Below are 16,177 nucleotides of genomic sequence, written 5' to 3' on the forward strand. Positions count from 1 at the left end.
TGGGGACGCTGACGATGCCAACTTGTTTATATGAACACGGTTGGGGGAGCACAGATTTCTGTGTTTGAACAACCGTCATGACTAAACTGCTATTAGTATGAAGTTTTTAAAACGTAATACTGTACTAGTTTAGAATTCTAGACTACCAACACTTCAGTGGCTCAAAGTACTGTTGACATTCAATCTTGTGAGACATTCAAAACCCACATATGAAACCTGCACACCACAAGGTCCATCTAAATGCCCACCACCACTCTCATCAGAACCTTCCAGTTATAGTCCCTGGTGGACCAATTTTGGAAGTGAAGACTACAAGGTACAAGGTACAAGATATAAGATACAAGATACATGGTACAAGGCTGACTGTGTGTTTGTTGCTATTGTATCACTCAGTGGGGATGATTGGTCAACATTTGAAGTATTTGGATATGAGATCCTTATCAATGCTGTCTGTTCATAAGAAAAAACATATCTGCATCCATAAAGTACATAAGGTATTAGGAAATCCATGTGGAATAATCGTTTTGAAAATATGAACAAAATTAATGTTCTAATTTTAACACGGTGACTACATCTTGTAATACAAAATTAAACATTCTAAACACATTTCTAATTTGCAGACAAAAGTTAAATTTGTGATGACACATAACAGTATCTTGCAAGGCTGATGCACGTGATTGGCTACTGACCAATGACAAGGTCATAGGTCAGAAGTAAATAGGTTATTACAACATAAGTTTCTTTGCTGATAGTTTCAACTATTTTGTGGTGGATGCTTAATTAATATCACCATCATGGCTTCACGACTAACACCATTGTTGTTTCTTTACTTAATGGTGATGACCAATACTCCGGTGTTTGTCACCTCTCACAGTACGCATGGCTCGGTGGGATACCTTCACCAATGTATTCCTGGTGGGAGATGTCAGTATACACTGACAATACCACAATGTCAAGAACAGGACGGAAAATGTGATGACTCCAGTCTTGAAGATATGTCCATTCTAACAAAACTGTTACACACTGTAACACAACAAAGTGTTCAGATACAGGAACAGAGTGTTCAGTCAAAGGAACAGACTATTGAAATGCAGAACCAGACTATTCAAATACAGCAACAAGGTGTTCAAATACAGCAACAGAGTGCCAAAATACATGGACTGAGTGATGAAATGTACAACCAGCGTATTCAAATACAGGAACAAAGTTTTCAGATGCAGGAACAAAGTGTTCAGATACAGGAACAGAGTGTGCAAATACAAGAACTGAGTGCTCATATGCAGAATCAAAACGTTCAACTGCAAGAACTACTACGGCTTGTTACGCAACTCACAACTGAGTGCGAGGTGAAAGGACCTTACAAAGGTAAGCAACATCTCATTTATTGTTCACAAACACAAACTACAGATTTTGAAATCTTACGTTTTATAGATCATGTCTTAAACAGAAGGATAGTGGTATTATGAGAAAAGAATGACTATCTATTTGTGATTTTTAATGATAAGACAACTTTTAACTACTATGTGTCCCTACTGTAAAAAATAAATGTGAAACAACACAGACTAAGTCTATGTTTGTAAATTGTTTAAATTACAAAAAAATTGAAAACTGAAAATATTTGTTAAAAACGTGCAGGAAGTGATTTGAGGAAATACAAACCTTTATCATGTTTAGTCTACTAATCCTTTCCTATATCTTGACATGTCATATATTGTATAAAATGTTTGAGTTTTACTTGATAAAGTCATTATCATATATCCAGTATCGGTTCCAATGCAATTCAATGGAGAGCACATGCAGAAAACCGGGTCAATAATTTTACGTATCACAGCCTGTCACACTTTGACCAAATATGGCAAGTGGCACACTTATTGACATCCCTTTGCTCAGTGATTTGGTTAATTTCATCACTATATTGATGTTTCTGTGGGCTATAAAGATTATAATTTTAAGTACTATTTAAAAAAATAAAAGCACCAATGGCACTGTAGCACAACTGTTGACAGTACATTTTAATTTTTAGCACAACTGAACTGATAAGGTTCAGTAGTGCTATAGCCATGGCAAAGTGTTTGTCAGACACACAAACGGACAGACAGGCAGACACTTAGCGATGCCTATAGCACTACTGAACCTGATCAAAAGTAACATTTCCACATTGAAATCATTACTCTGGTATTAATAATAATAATAATCTTTATTTATACTGGATAGTTCTTTAAGCATATACCAGTAAACACTTGTCTCCCAAGAAGTCCAGTGAGGGCCATCCCTCATGGGCTCAGTGTTAATGCAGGAGTACCCGGGCAAAACCTGCGATGTTTGGTAAAGTCAAACTGAACGACACTCTTCTTACTTACAGTGTGGTAAATTTAATCAAACCCTGAATGGGTTCGAATCCCAACCACAGTGGTAAGAGGCAAGTGGTTAAAAACTCGGCCAACAACAACCCAGTGTACATATCCTTTTAATGATGCACGTGCTAACGCAATCAGTAAATATGAAATACATATTTTTTTCTATACTTGTATTAGATTGTGGTGCTAAGTGGATTTCTACTGGTGGTAACATTACTCAAGGTATTCATCAAATTCAACCTACTGGGATAAGATCTCCCTTTGATGTCTACTGTGAAGTGTCTAACTCCAGTGTTTGGACTGTGATACAACGCCGACTAGATGGATCAGTGGACTTCTACAAAACCTGGGAAGACTACAAGACTGGCTTTGGAAACATTGATGGTGAGTACTGGTTGGGTAATGACAACATTTATGCATTAACAAACCAAGCTACATACAAACTACGTATTGACCTAGAAGATTGGGATGGTACCACTTCTTATGCTGAATATGATCAGTTCTGGATTGAAGATGAAGCTAATGACTATACTCTACATGTTGGTGAGTACTCTGGTACTGCTGGAGATGCAATGAACATTGGTCCTTGGAATGAACGTGTTAATAATGGTCAGCCATTCTCTACACGTGACAGAAATAACGATGGAAACTCTTGTGCAGACTCATACAGTAGTGGATGGTGGTTCAATGCATGTTACCTATGCAATCTCAATGGGCTATATCGTGCTGAAGGAGAAATCCTTGGTGTATCTTGGTATAACACAAAGAGTGGTTATAACACTAGAAAGAAAGCCACCATGAAAGTGATGAAAACGTACTAAAAATACCATACAAGACAAAACCATGTGTCTATATATAACAATCAATATCTAAAATTTACAAATCATTTCTGTTAGTTTGACCTCATTTTTTTTTTACATTTCCTTCTTTGATTATTGAAAACAATCACAACTATATATGATATGGAGAAAACAAATATACATTAGAGTAAAACAAAATCCCATCTATACAGTCATAATACTTAGTATTCATGTTTCCATGACAACTAAACTGTCTTTTTTTAAGTCTGTGCAAATTTCATTGCACCTACTTTTATCATCAAATAGGCATTTTTGTCAAGGGGATCAACTATTATCATAGGATGTCTGTACCAATAGCATATTAACATTAGTTAGGTGATTTTTGAACTTTTCACATAAGGCGGAATAATACAATGAGGTTGTAGCATTACTCAATATTTTATGTTAAATGGAAACAACTGATGTGACAAAGCTGCTATGGTTACAAGTTTGAATTATTTCATGATCAATATGTGGGGATTTGTACCAATAATTTTACTTCTCAGATTTTAAGAGAGATATCGTGTACATGGTTTATTTCTCTTTAGCATACATAATACTCCACCAAGTATTGTTACTGCAGGATCCATCCAAACATTTCAAAGAAGACTTGGCACTCACTGGGAGGGAAAAGACATCAAGTATAACCCACAAGCTGATAATTCATATTAGGATTACCGTCTGTGTGTATGTGTGTGTGTGTGTGTGTGTGTGTGTGTGTGTGTGTGTGTGTGTGTGTGTGTGTGTGTGTGTGTGTGTGTGTGTGTGTGTGCCCAACCTGGAATCTATTAAGATCTGATTTCAGAGGCCCAGGAGGGCCTAACTGTCAAAATGGAACTATGTAACTGTAACTATGTAACTACATACCTATGTAATTATGGAACTATAATAAAGATATCATGATTATATTCAATTTGAAAGTTAAAATATGACTCCATTTTTTTCCACAAGTCTTTTACAACTCAATAAATGATAAATATCTGAACCCTAAAAACATTCCATAACATATACAACAGACTACACACACACACATTACTTATGTCAGATTTGTAATGACCAACGAACATACAGTGGCTGAACTTGGGGCTATCAATGTCTAGGTGGCAAGTATTTCAACTATAATTCACACATTTTTCCTAAATAAAAATTGTGCAAGCAGTGACATTCCCACTTCCATCAAAAGGTTGTGAAGCGAAATCTTTCCCTGTAGTCTCAACGGTATCATTTCAGGTTTTGATTGAGGCCGTCAGTGTTTTCGGATCTGGGGCTATCTGAGGCTATCTGATGCTATCTGAATCTGAATCTGAATCTGACGACAACTTTATAGTCGTTGTGAGACATTCAAACCCCACATAAGAAACCAGCACCCCACAAGGTCCATCTAAATGTCAACCAACACTCTCGTCAGAACCTTTCAGTTATAACTTATAGTCCCTGGTGGACCAATTTTGGAAGTAAAGACTACAAGGTACAAGGTACAAGATACAAGGTACAAGACTGACTGTGTGTTTGTTGCTATTGTATCACTCAGTGGGATGATTGGTCAACATTTGAAGTATTTGGATATGAGATCCTTATCAATGCTGTCTGTTCATAAAAAAAAACATATCTGCATCCATGAAGTACATAAGGTATTAGGAAATCCATGTGGAATAATTGTCTTGAAAATATGAACAAAATTAATGTTCTGATTTTTAACATGGTGACTACATCTTGTGACACAAAATTAAAAATTTTAAACAAATTTATAATTTGCAGGTAAAAGTTAAATTTGTGATGACACATAACAGTATCTTGCAAGGCTGATGCACGTGATTGGCTACTGACCAATGACAAGGTCATAGGTCAGAAGTAAATAGGTTATCACAAAATAAGTTTCCTTACTGATAGTTTCAACTATTTCGTGGTGGATGCTTAATTAATATCACCATCATGGCTACACAACGAACACCATTGTTATTTCTTTACTTGGTGATGACCAACGCTCTGGTGTTTGTCACCTCTCACAGTACAGTGGGTCGGCATGGCTCGGTGGGATACCTTCACCAATGTATTCCTGGTGGGAGATGTCAGTATACACTGACACTACCACAATGTCAAGAACAGGACGGAAAATGTGATGACTCCAGTCTTGAAGATATGTCCATTCTAACAAAACTGTTACACACTGTAACACAACAAAGTGTTCAAATACAGGAACAGAGTGTTCAGTCAAAGGAACAGACTATTGAAATGCAGAACCAGACTATTCAAATACAGCAACAAGGTGTTCAAATACAGCAACAGAGTGCCAAAATACATGGACTGAGTGATGAAATGTACAACCAACGTATTCAAATACAGGAACAAAGTTTTCAGATGCAGGAACAAAGTGTTCAGATACAGGAACAGAGTGTTCAAATACAAGAACTGAGTGCTCATATGCAGAATCAAAACGTTCAACTGCAAGAACTACTACGGCTTGTTACACAACTCACAACAGAGTGCGAGGTGAAAGGACCTTACAAAGGTAAGCAACATCTCATTTATTGTTCACAAACACAAACTACAGATTATGAAATCTTACGTTTTATAGATCATGTCTTAAACAGAAGGATAGTGGTATTATGAAAAAAAATTACTATCTATTTGTGATTTTTAATGATAAGACAACTTTTAACTACTATGTGTCCCTATTGTAAAAAATAAATGTGAAACAACACAGACTAAGTCTATGTTTGTAAATTGTTTAAATTGCAAAAAAATTGAAAACTGAAAATATTTGTTAAAAATGTGCAGGAAGTGATTTGAGGAAATACAAACTTTTATCAAGTTTAGTCGACTAATCCTTCCCTATATCTTGACATGTCATATATTGTATAAAATGTTTGAGTTTTACTTGATAAAAGTCATTATCATATATCCAGTATCAATTCCAATGCAATTCAATGGAGAGCACATGCAGAAAACCGAGGCAATAATTTTCCATATCACAGCCTGTCACCCTTTGCCCAAATATGGCAGGTAGCATACTTATTGACATCCCTTCGCTCAGTGATTTTGTTAATTTTATCACTTTATTGACGTTTCTGTGGTTACAAAGATTATTATTTAATATTTTTACCCAGTTTATCTACAAAACACCTCCCCTAAGTACTATAATAATAATTTGAAGTACTATTTTAAAAAATAAAAGCACCAATGGCACTGTAGCACAACTGTTGACAGTACATTTTAATTTTTAGCACAACTAAACTGATAAGGTTCAGTAGTGCTATAGACATGGCAAAGTGTTTGTCAGACACACAGACGGACAGACAGGCAGACACTTAGCGATGCCTATAGCACTACTGAACCTGATCAAAAGTAACATTTCCACATTGAAATCATTACTCTGGTATCAATAATAATAATCTTTATTTATACTGGATAGTTCTATAAGCATATAAACACTTGTCTCCAAAGAAGTCCAGTGAGTGCCATCCCTCATGGGTTCAGTGTTAATGCAGGAGGAAACCGGAGTACCCGGGCAAAACCTGCGTTGTTCGGTAAAGTCAAACTGAACGACACTCTTCTTACTTTACAGTGTGGTAAATTTAATCGAACCCTGAATGGGTTCGAATCCCAACCGCAGTGGTAAGAGGCAAGTGGTTTAACCACTCGGCCACCAACAATCCAGTGTACATATCCTTTTAATGATGCACGTGCTAACGCAATCAGTAAATATGAAATACATATTTTTTTCTATACTTGTATTAGATTGTGGTGCTAAGTGGATTTCTACTGGTGGTTACATTACTCAAGGTGTTCATCAAATTCAACCTACTGGGATAAGATCTCCCTTTGATGTCTACTGTGAAGTGTCTAACTCCAGTGTTTGGACTGTGATACAACGCCGACTAGATGGATCAGTGGACTTCTACAAAACCTGGGAAGACTACAAGACTGGCTTTGGAAACATTGATGGTGAGTACTGGTTGGGTAATGACAACATTTATGCATTAACAAACCAGGCTACATACAAACTACGTATTGACCTAGAAGATTGGGATGGTACCACTTCTTATGCTGAATATGATCAGTTCTGGATTGAAGATGAAGCTAATGACTATACTCTACATGTTGCTGAGTACTCTGGTACTGCTGGAGATGCAATGAACATTGGTCCTTGGAATGAACGTGTTAATAATGGTCAGCCATTCTCTACACGTGACAGAAATAACGATGGAAACTCTTGTGCAGACTCATACAGTAGTGGATGGTGGTTCAATGCATGTTACCTATGCAATCTCAATGGGATATATCGTGCTGAAGGAGAAATCCTTGGTGTATCTTGGTATAACACAAAGAGTGGTTATAACACTAGAAAGAAAGCCACCATGAAAGTGATGAAAACGTACTAAAAATACCATACAAGACAAAACCATGTGTCTATATATAACAATCAATATCTAAAATTTACAAATCATTTCTGTTAGTTTGACCTCATTTTTTTTTTACATTTCCTTCTTTGATTATTGAAAACAATCACAACTATATATGATATGGAGAAAACAAATATACATTAGAGTAAAACAAAATCCCATCTATACAGTCATAATACTTAGTATTCATGTTTCCATGACAACTAAACTGCCTTTTTTATGTCTGTGCAAATTTCATTGCACCTACTTTTATCATCAAATAGGCATTTTTGTCAAGGGGATCAACTATTATCATAAGCTGTCTGTACCAATAGCACATTAACTTTTCACATAAGGCGGAATAATACATCAAGGTTGTAGCATTACTCAAGATTTTATGTTAAATGGAAACAACTGATGTGACAAAGCTGCTATGGTTACAAGTTTGAATTATTTCATGATCAATATGTGGGGATTGTACCAATAATTTTACTTCTCAGATTATTTCAATAATGATCGAAGGGACAGGGTCAGCCACTTCTGAATATTTTTCACCCTTTTTGTTTCAAAATAAAAGATTACTTATATTTTACCCTTCTCTGTCACTTTAATGACTACTAGTCACTTGCAAGGCTCCTACCATATAAACTACTGTGGTACTAGAGTCTAACATATAAGAATAAAATGGCATCATTATATTGATATGGTATGAGAATACAGTATCACAGCAGTTAATACAGTGGGAGTTTTGCCAAGGACTACTAGTCATTAAACAAATGATAAAAATGTTCATGTTAGTTTAAAAATATAATATGTACTTTTATTGATTCATACACATAATCACAACTGTTTAGTGTCATCTACAATTTTATGTAGTCTTCATTATTTTTCTATTTTTTTGTCATTGGTTTCATGGCTTGTAGTCTGTGATTATTATTCAGATTTATAACAATTTTAATTTCTTGTTGTTGGTTGATTCATTTCTTGGGATTTCATTTCTCAATTTTAATATCAATATCAATAAACATGTATTGGTCTTTATCTGAATTACTATTTTGTGTTGTTGTTTGTTTGTTTGTTTGTTTGTTTGTTTGTTCGTCTGTTTGTTTGTTGGTTGGTTGGTTGGTTGTTTGGTTGGTTGGTTGGTTGTTTGGTTGGTTGGTTGGTTGGTTGGGCAGTTGGTTGATTTACCAAAGTATCCTGTGTGGACTAATCAAAATAATACATACAGACTCACAGATCAGCCAGTGTGGGCTGATAAGCTGACTGATGACATCATTACAATCTATTCTTAGTAGAGTATACAAAGGAAGAACCACATCCATCCCTCTCACTTATAAGACACACAGTATACAAATAAAATACATAAATAAAGTTGTCACAAATCTCACCCACATTTCATGTGTTTCCTGCGACTGAAATCCTTATGCAGAAAGTCTGTGATATCAAAGGATAATTTTGCCATTGTAATTTATCATGTCTATTTATATGACTTAAGTTTTGAGTTTAAAGTTGTTATTTTGTTTATTAATGAAAAATAATTTACTAGGATCCAAAGTACAGAGTAATACTGTCTATGATTGGATCTTTGGAAATTAGTCCAATAAAACCAACTTCACATTCTGTGAAATTTAGCAAAAGTCATATTTCCTGTCTTCAACTACAAGACTGCAAATTCTGCTAGTTTCTAATTCTACACAACTGTTGTCAGTGAATTACTTCATAGTCAATATTTCATTACAGGAAATGCCCACACGTCTATCTATCTAGAGTTTCAATCTGACAACTGACAGTCCTTTGTATTACAGGACTTCAGACTATCAAATTAATTAAAACTGCACTCAACATCAACTAGAATTGCACTTCATTAATTTGAAAAACATTGCCAGGGAATCTGGCTAAAAATAACATTGATTGTGCTGAGGTTCAACATTTAGTATTTGTGTAGTCTCTTAGTATTTGGAAACAGTGTCAAGAATTACTGTCTACATCTTACTTCAAACCCCCAATAATGTGTTGGTCATACCCATATATTAATAGAACAGTCCATTCAATTCGTCTGTTTGACCTTATGATGACCCCTACTAACCCACGTTTTATCATCTCATAAAAAGTAAAACAATACTTCCCCTTTATGCGTGAAAAAAACAGTTGAAAGAAGAAGCTCAACATACTCTAATATGTTACCATAGTTACAGATGGGCAACTCTATTTATTTTCTCATCATAACCATTAGAAATGATGGGCAGTCATTTTTTTTTTAGAAAAAATAGTACTAACTTTATTGTATTACTGTACAATTTGCTATTTTTAAAAAATGTTTATCCACATGCCAATCCATCTCTGATGTTATCTTTGTAATATACATCACCATTTCACTGTAGCTACAGATGTGGTCATGTTGCTAGGCATCTGTTCATTGTTAGAATGTTCATCCATGTGTCTCTCCATCTCTGATGTTATCTCTTTCATATAAGCCATCATTTGGATGTTGTCATAGGTATCTTTTCACTAGGCACATACGTGTAAATTTTTGGGGGGATTTTATGTTTTTACTTTAAAACGCTATTTAAAAAAGCTATTTCAAACTTGTACCAAAACTATCAAATTATCAAAAGGCACTTTATAAATGTCACGATTTTGTCTCACAAGATACAACAAGTTAATTTCTAATTATATCCTAAATTACTAGATCAATATTTATACATCAATAATGATACTTCTTGTCACCTAAAAACTTTCTTAATTTTATGTATAGAATGACTACAATTCCAGGTCAATAAACTATCATAACCATGTCTTAATTCTCCTTGTAACTTCACTTTAAAGCTCCAATAGCTGTAAGTATAATATTATTTTTTCAATCAGACAACCAACAACATTTTCATTGCAAATTGTTTGAATACCAATAAATAGACATTGTATGTGTTGATTAGAGGTTGATTTTATCCATAGGTAGTACAGTAACAGGTTGACAAAATGATAGTGTTGGGACATTGATTTTAGGGTGCGGACTCAAAAATCAATATGATGGGATCTATTGCACCATAATATGTGTACAGCTATTAATGTACAGTAATGTTTCAGTTGTGGCTAGTTCAGCTATCTTGTTTGACCCTTAGATCCATGTTTATGTGATATTCAAAGCAGTAGATTCCATCAAAGAGGTCAGAGGATATTACATGTTATGACTATATGAAAGTGTAAGTACACCAACTGCCATGATTAATACATTGGAAACTTTACGTATGTTTTACTAGACTGACCAACGGATGAGTATTATGATACCTCATAGTTTTAATTACTGATCCCCTAGTGAGTTTGACAATATTGATGATAAGAAAGAAGGAAAAGGAAATACGCCTTCAGGAAGCACAGTCACAACGTTCAGAAAGCTGCTCAACTTGAACTCTACTGTGCTGACTTTATACATCATGGCTCCACAACTAACAACTTTGTTAATTCTTTACTTGATGGTGATGACCAATACCCTGGTGTTTGTCACTTCTCAGAGTACAGTGGGTCAGCATGGTTTGGTCAGATACCTACACCACTGTATTCCTGGTGGTAGATGTCAGTATACAGTTACACTACCACAATGTCAACAACAGGACGGAGAGTGTGTTGATTCCAGTCGTGAAGACAAACCCATTCTAACACAACTACTACACATTGTGACACAACAAAGTGTTCAGATACAGGAACAGAGTGTTCAAATGCAGGAAAAGAGCATTGGAATACAGGACCAGACAGATCGGTTACAGGAACAAAGCGTTCAGATACAACACCAGAGTGTCCAGATACATGGATTGAGTGATCAAATGCAAAACCTGAGTGTCCAAATACAGAAACAGAGTGTTGGCATGCAGGACCAGACAGCTCAGTTAAAGGAACAAAGTGTTCAGATACAGGACCAGAGTGTACAGATACAGAAACAGAGTGTCCAACTACATGGACTGAGTAATCAAATGCACAACCAGAGTGATCAGATACAGGAACAATGTGTTCAGATACAGGAACAAAGTGTTCAGATACAGGATCAGAGTGTTCAGATACAGGAACAAAGTGTTCAGATACAGGACCACAGTGTACAGATGCAGGAACAGAGTGTCCAAATAAAAGGACTGAGTGATCAAGTGCAAAACCAGAGTGTTCAAATACAGAAACAAAATGTCGGAATGCAGGACCAGACAGCTCGGTTACAGGAACAAAGTGTTCAAATACAGGAACAAAGTGTTCAGATACAGGACCAGAGTGTCAAGATAAAGGAACAGAGTGTCCAAATACATGGACTGAGTGATCAAATGCACAACCAGAGTGTTCAAATACAGAAACAAAGTGTTCAGATACAGGAGCAGAGTGTTCAGATACAGGACCAGAGTGTTCAGATACAGGACCAGAGTGTACAGATACAGGAACAGAGTGTCCAACTACATGGACTGAGTAATCAAATGCACAACCAGAGTGTTCAGATACAGGAACAAAGTGTTCAGATACAGGACCAGAGTGTTCAGATACAGGAACAAAGTGTTCAGATACAGGACCAGAGTGTACAGATACAGGAACAGAGTGTCCAAATAAAAGGACTGAGTGATCAAGTGCAAAACCAGAGTGTTCAAATACAGAAACAAAATGTCGGAATGCAGGACCAGACAGCTCGGTTACAGGAACAAAGTGTTCAAATACAGGAACAAAGTGTTCAGATACAGGACCAGAGTGTCCAAATACATGGACTGAGTGATCAAATGCACAACCAGAGTGTTCAAATACAGAAACAAAGTGTTCAGATACAGGAGCAGAGTATGCAAGTACAAGAACTGAGTGTTCATATGCAGAATCAAAGTGTTCAAATGCAAGAACTGCTACAGCTTGTTAAGCAACTCACAACAGAGTATGAGTGCAAGGTGAAAGGATCCATTTACAAAGGTATGTAATATGTCATTTATTGTTTACAAAAACACATTGAAATACTTTGAAATCTTACAGTTTCCAAATCATGCCTAAAACAGAAATGATAATGTATCAGAAAATATGTGATTAAAGTGGTGTTATGAAAAAAACTGCCTATGTATTTGGGATTTTTAATGGTAAAACAACTTTAACTACTATGTGTCCCTATTGTAAAAAGTAAATGTGAAATAACATAGACCAAGTCCATGTTTGTAAATTCTTAAAATTACAAAAAACTGAAAATTGAAAATATTTGTTGAAATCATGCATGAAGTGATTTGTAAATAAACTGAGGAAAAACAAACCTTTATCAAGTTTAGTCTACTCGTCCCTCCCTATATCTTGACATGTCATATATTGTATAAAATGTTTGAGTTTTACTTGATAAAAGTCATTATCATATATTCAGTATTGATTCCAAAGCAATTCAATGGAGAGCACTCACATTGAACCCGGGCAATAATTTTCAGTATCACAGCTAGGCACACTTTACCCAAATATGGAAAGTGGCGCACTCATCGATATCCGTTCACTCACTGATTTTGTTAATTTCTTCACTATTTTGATGTTTCTGTGAATAACATAATATTTCACTGCCAATTTATGTGATTATATGATTCAAATGTTTCCATGCGACTACATGGTGTATATGATAAAACCTTCATGGCCCGGATACGAGTTTTGCGGACCTCGGTAACACTGTGTACAGGTCCTCTTAAAGTCGAGCCCTTCTGCCATACAACTTCGGTCCACAAAACCCATATCCAGATTATTATTTAATATATTTTCCCAGTTTATCTACAAAACACTTCATGTACGTACAATAAAAATACTAATAATTTGAAGTATTTTAAAGCACTATTAAAGACAACACAACTAAATATACTTATAGCCTCTACAGTGTCACATATTTCCAGCATCTGATCAAAAATAATATTTCCACTTTACTCTGGTATTATAAATCTTCTAAATATCAGTTTTACATATCCTATTTAATGACGCATGTGCTAATACATTTAGTAAATATGAAATTTTATTTTTATTTTTATATATATATTTTTTTCTATTCCTTAATCAGATTGTGGTGATATATGGAATTCTACTGGTGGCAACATTACTCAAGGTGTTCATCAAATTCAACCTACTGGGATAACATCTCCCTTTGATGTCTACTGTGAAGTGTCTAACTCCAGTGTTTGGACTGTGATACAACGCCGGCTAAATGGCTCAGAGAACTTCTACAGAAACTGGGAAGCCTATAAGTCTGGCTTTGGAAACATTGATGGTGAGTACTGGTTGGGTAATGACAACATTTATGCATTAACAAACCAAGCTACATACAAACTACGTATTGACCTAGAAGATTGGGATGGTACCACTTCTTATGCTGAATATGATCAGTTCTGGATTGAAGATGGAGCTAATGACTATACTCTACATGTTGGTGAGTACTCTGGTACTGCTGGAGATGCAATGAACATTGGTCCTTGGAATAAACGCATTAATAATGGTCAGCCATTCTCTACACGTGACAGAGACAATGATCAAGATGAAAATAGCTGTGCAATCGATTGGAAGAGTGGATGGTGGTTCAATTCATGTTACCTAAGTAATCTCAATGGGCTATATCGTGCTGAAGGAGAAACACATGGTGTATCTTGGTATACCACTGAGAGTGAGTATATCACTAGAAAGAAAGCCACCATGAAAGTAATGAAAACTGAATAACACTGTACGGACAACACCACATGTTTCTATGACAACAAAACCTCAAAACAAAGAATTTCACCTACTTTGACAAGTTGTTTCTGATTATTGAAAAATTCAGGAAAACACGACATTAATTGTATTTAGTTACAGATAAAACATTCAACACCTTCTGATCTATTTGGGGTTTTCATTTTCTTAATAAATGTGATTAATGTGATACATCATAATATTCTAGATTTGGTTATCTCTTTCAAAACTTACACTTTACAAGTGAAAATACTGCAAAACAATAATTGTTATCCAAAGTTTTTTAAATGTTTAAGTTTTAACAGCAAAATGTCTAAAAAGTGTAGGAAAATAAACTCTCTTTACAGACTTGTTTTATTTGTATCTGGGAATAGAATCATATTATTAGCCTGCTGTACAATCAATAATGCTACTTTTTACATTAATTTTTTTTTTGAGAATTGAAACATTAAGAAATTAATTTCAAAGATTTGTGAATTTACTGTCATTTCTATTGGTATATATCTATGTTATTATCAAAGTGACAAATATACCCATGTAAGTTGATAGACTATTGATGTATATAATCATCATCACTGTCGTCGCAAGAAACAGGAAGATTCAAACTCACAACTGTTTATTTGTGTTCTCAATGAGGCAAAATGTAACATTTTATTTGCATGCATGCTATCAGTGACTGTATTTTGTTTTTGTAATTTGTAACAAAAAATGTTCTGTGAGACATACACAATATCATGTCACCTAACTGAAACTCTATGCTCACTCTGGTTTTATAGTATTTAGCTCCATCACTATACAAAATATGATGTCACCTAATTGAAACTCTATGGTTCCTCTAGTTTGGTAGTATTTTGCTCTATCAATACACAAAATATCATGTCACCTAATTGAATCTCTATGGTTCCTCTAGTTTGGTAGTATTTAGCCCCCATCACCATACAAAATATGTCATCTAATTGAAACTCTATGGTCACTCTGGTTTGGTAGTATTTAGCTCCATTCCTATAATAGCCATCTTGTACATTCAGTATCGGGGTAACTTACATTAATACAATACCATACATGTCATGTGAGTTATTTGTATGGTTTCTACACCAGAAAGATTAGACTTTCTATTTGTACATAACATAGATATGGGAATACATTATATCCCAGTATAATAACAAAGGTGATTTGTAGTGCACCTAATCTTTAGGCACAGAGGACAGAAGCAGAAAGGAAGTAAGTAATGATGACAAAGTGATTTACTGCTTATAGTTTTTACTTTTAATTGGATAATTTATATTGGACAATATTATCAAGTTAATCAATGTTTACTATTCTACTCAATATCACTTGGTATATGCATGCTTTAAAGTTTAATAACTTGATGTTTATGTTGTAAACTTCAGAAAAAATTGACACTCATAATAAATCTTATTCAAGCTCTGATAATATAGCGTCCTATCTATTTTTATTCTATTTCTGTAATCTTACAAAAAAACAAACTTCACAAACTGTATGGAGTATTCTAATTACTTCTTCTATCACATTTACATCACATTGCTGTCAGCATTGTACATGGACAATACTGACTAGACAAGATATACAGCAACCATTCTCCATTTTACACAACACTCCCATGGTCTTTATCAGACAAACTAGAAAGTGTCAGTCCATGGATGTTGACCAATTGTTTGCTATCATTTCTTCTAATGACCAAAATATTGGTCATTATTTTTTTCTAAAAGAATCAGAAAATAATATTGTCATTATTGTTTTCTAATGTCCAAAATGTTGGCCATTATTTTCTTCTAAAAGAATCAGAAAATAATATTGGTCATTACTTTTTTCTAAAAGAATCAGAAAATAATATTGGCCATTATTTTTTTCTAAAGATCATAATATTGGCCATTATTTTATTTAATGACAC

At 34.8% G+C, this 16,177-nt stretch overlaps 3 protein-coding genes across 5 annotated transcripts in view; 2 read left to right on the forward strand and 1 right to left on the reverse strand.

The window, feature by feature from the left end:
• The window catches only part of LOC144434675 (TBC1 domain family member 9-like), a 53,035-nt gene that overhangs the window by 16,784 nt on the left and 20,074 nt on the right, over positions 1 to 16,177 (reverse strand). The gene's annotated exons all lie outside the window — the stretch shown is intronic.
• Positions 795 to 3,179, forward strand: LOC144433618 (fibrinogen-like protein 1). The gene is made up of 2 exons (XM_078121954.1): positions 795 to 1,365; positions 2,535 to 3,179. Exons 1-2 carry the CDS (start codon positions 795 to 797, stop codon positions 3,176 to 3,178), a joined length of 1,215 nt encoding a protein of 404 aa, XP_077978080.1. The 3' UTR covers position 3,179.
• On the forward strand, positions 10,915 to 15,685 carry LOC144433824 (uncharacterized). The gene is made up of 2 exons (XM_078122198.1): positions 10,915 to 12,504; positions 13,607 to 15,685. The coding sequence occupies exons 1-2, from the start codon at positions 11,013 to 11,015 to the stop codon at positions 14,254 to 14,256; spliced, it is 2,142 nt and encodes a 713-aa protein (XP_077978324.1). The 5' UTR covers positions 10,915 to 11,012; the 3' UTR covers positions 14,257 to 15,685.

This window comes from Glandiceps talaboti, chromosome 4 (genome assembly GCF_964340395.1).
Source record: "Glandiceps talaboti chromosome 4, keGlaTala1.1, whole genome shotgun sequence".
NCBI lineage: Eukaryota > Metazoa > Hemichordata > Enteropneusta > Spengelidae > Glandiceps > Glandiceps talaboti.

Bases quoted from the DNA above. Each gene is read 5' to 3' on its own strand.
- LOC144433824 (XM_078122198.1), top strand. From the start codon at position 11,013: ATGGCTCCACAACTAACAACTTTGTTAATTCTTTACTTGATGGTGATG. The intron at 12,505-13,606 runs GTATGTAATATG...TTCCTTAATCAG, and splicing joins GAAAGGATCCATTTACAAAG to ATTGTGGTGATATATGGAAT.
- LOC144433618 (XM_078121954.1), top strand. From the start codon at position 795: ATGGCTTCACGACTAACACCATTGTTGTTTCTTTACTTAATGGTGATG. The intron at 1,366-2,534 runs GTAAGCAACATC...TACTTGTATTAG, and splicing joins GGTGAAAGGACCTTACAAAG to ATTGTGGTGCTAAGTGGATT.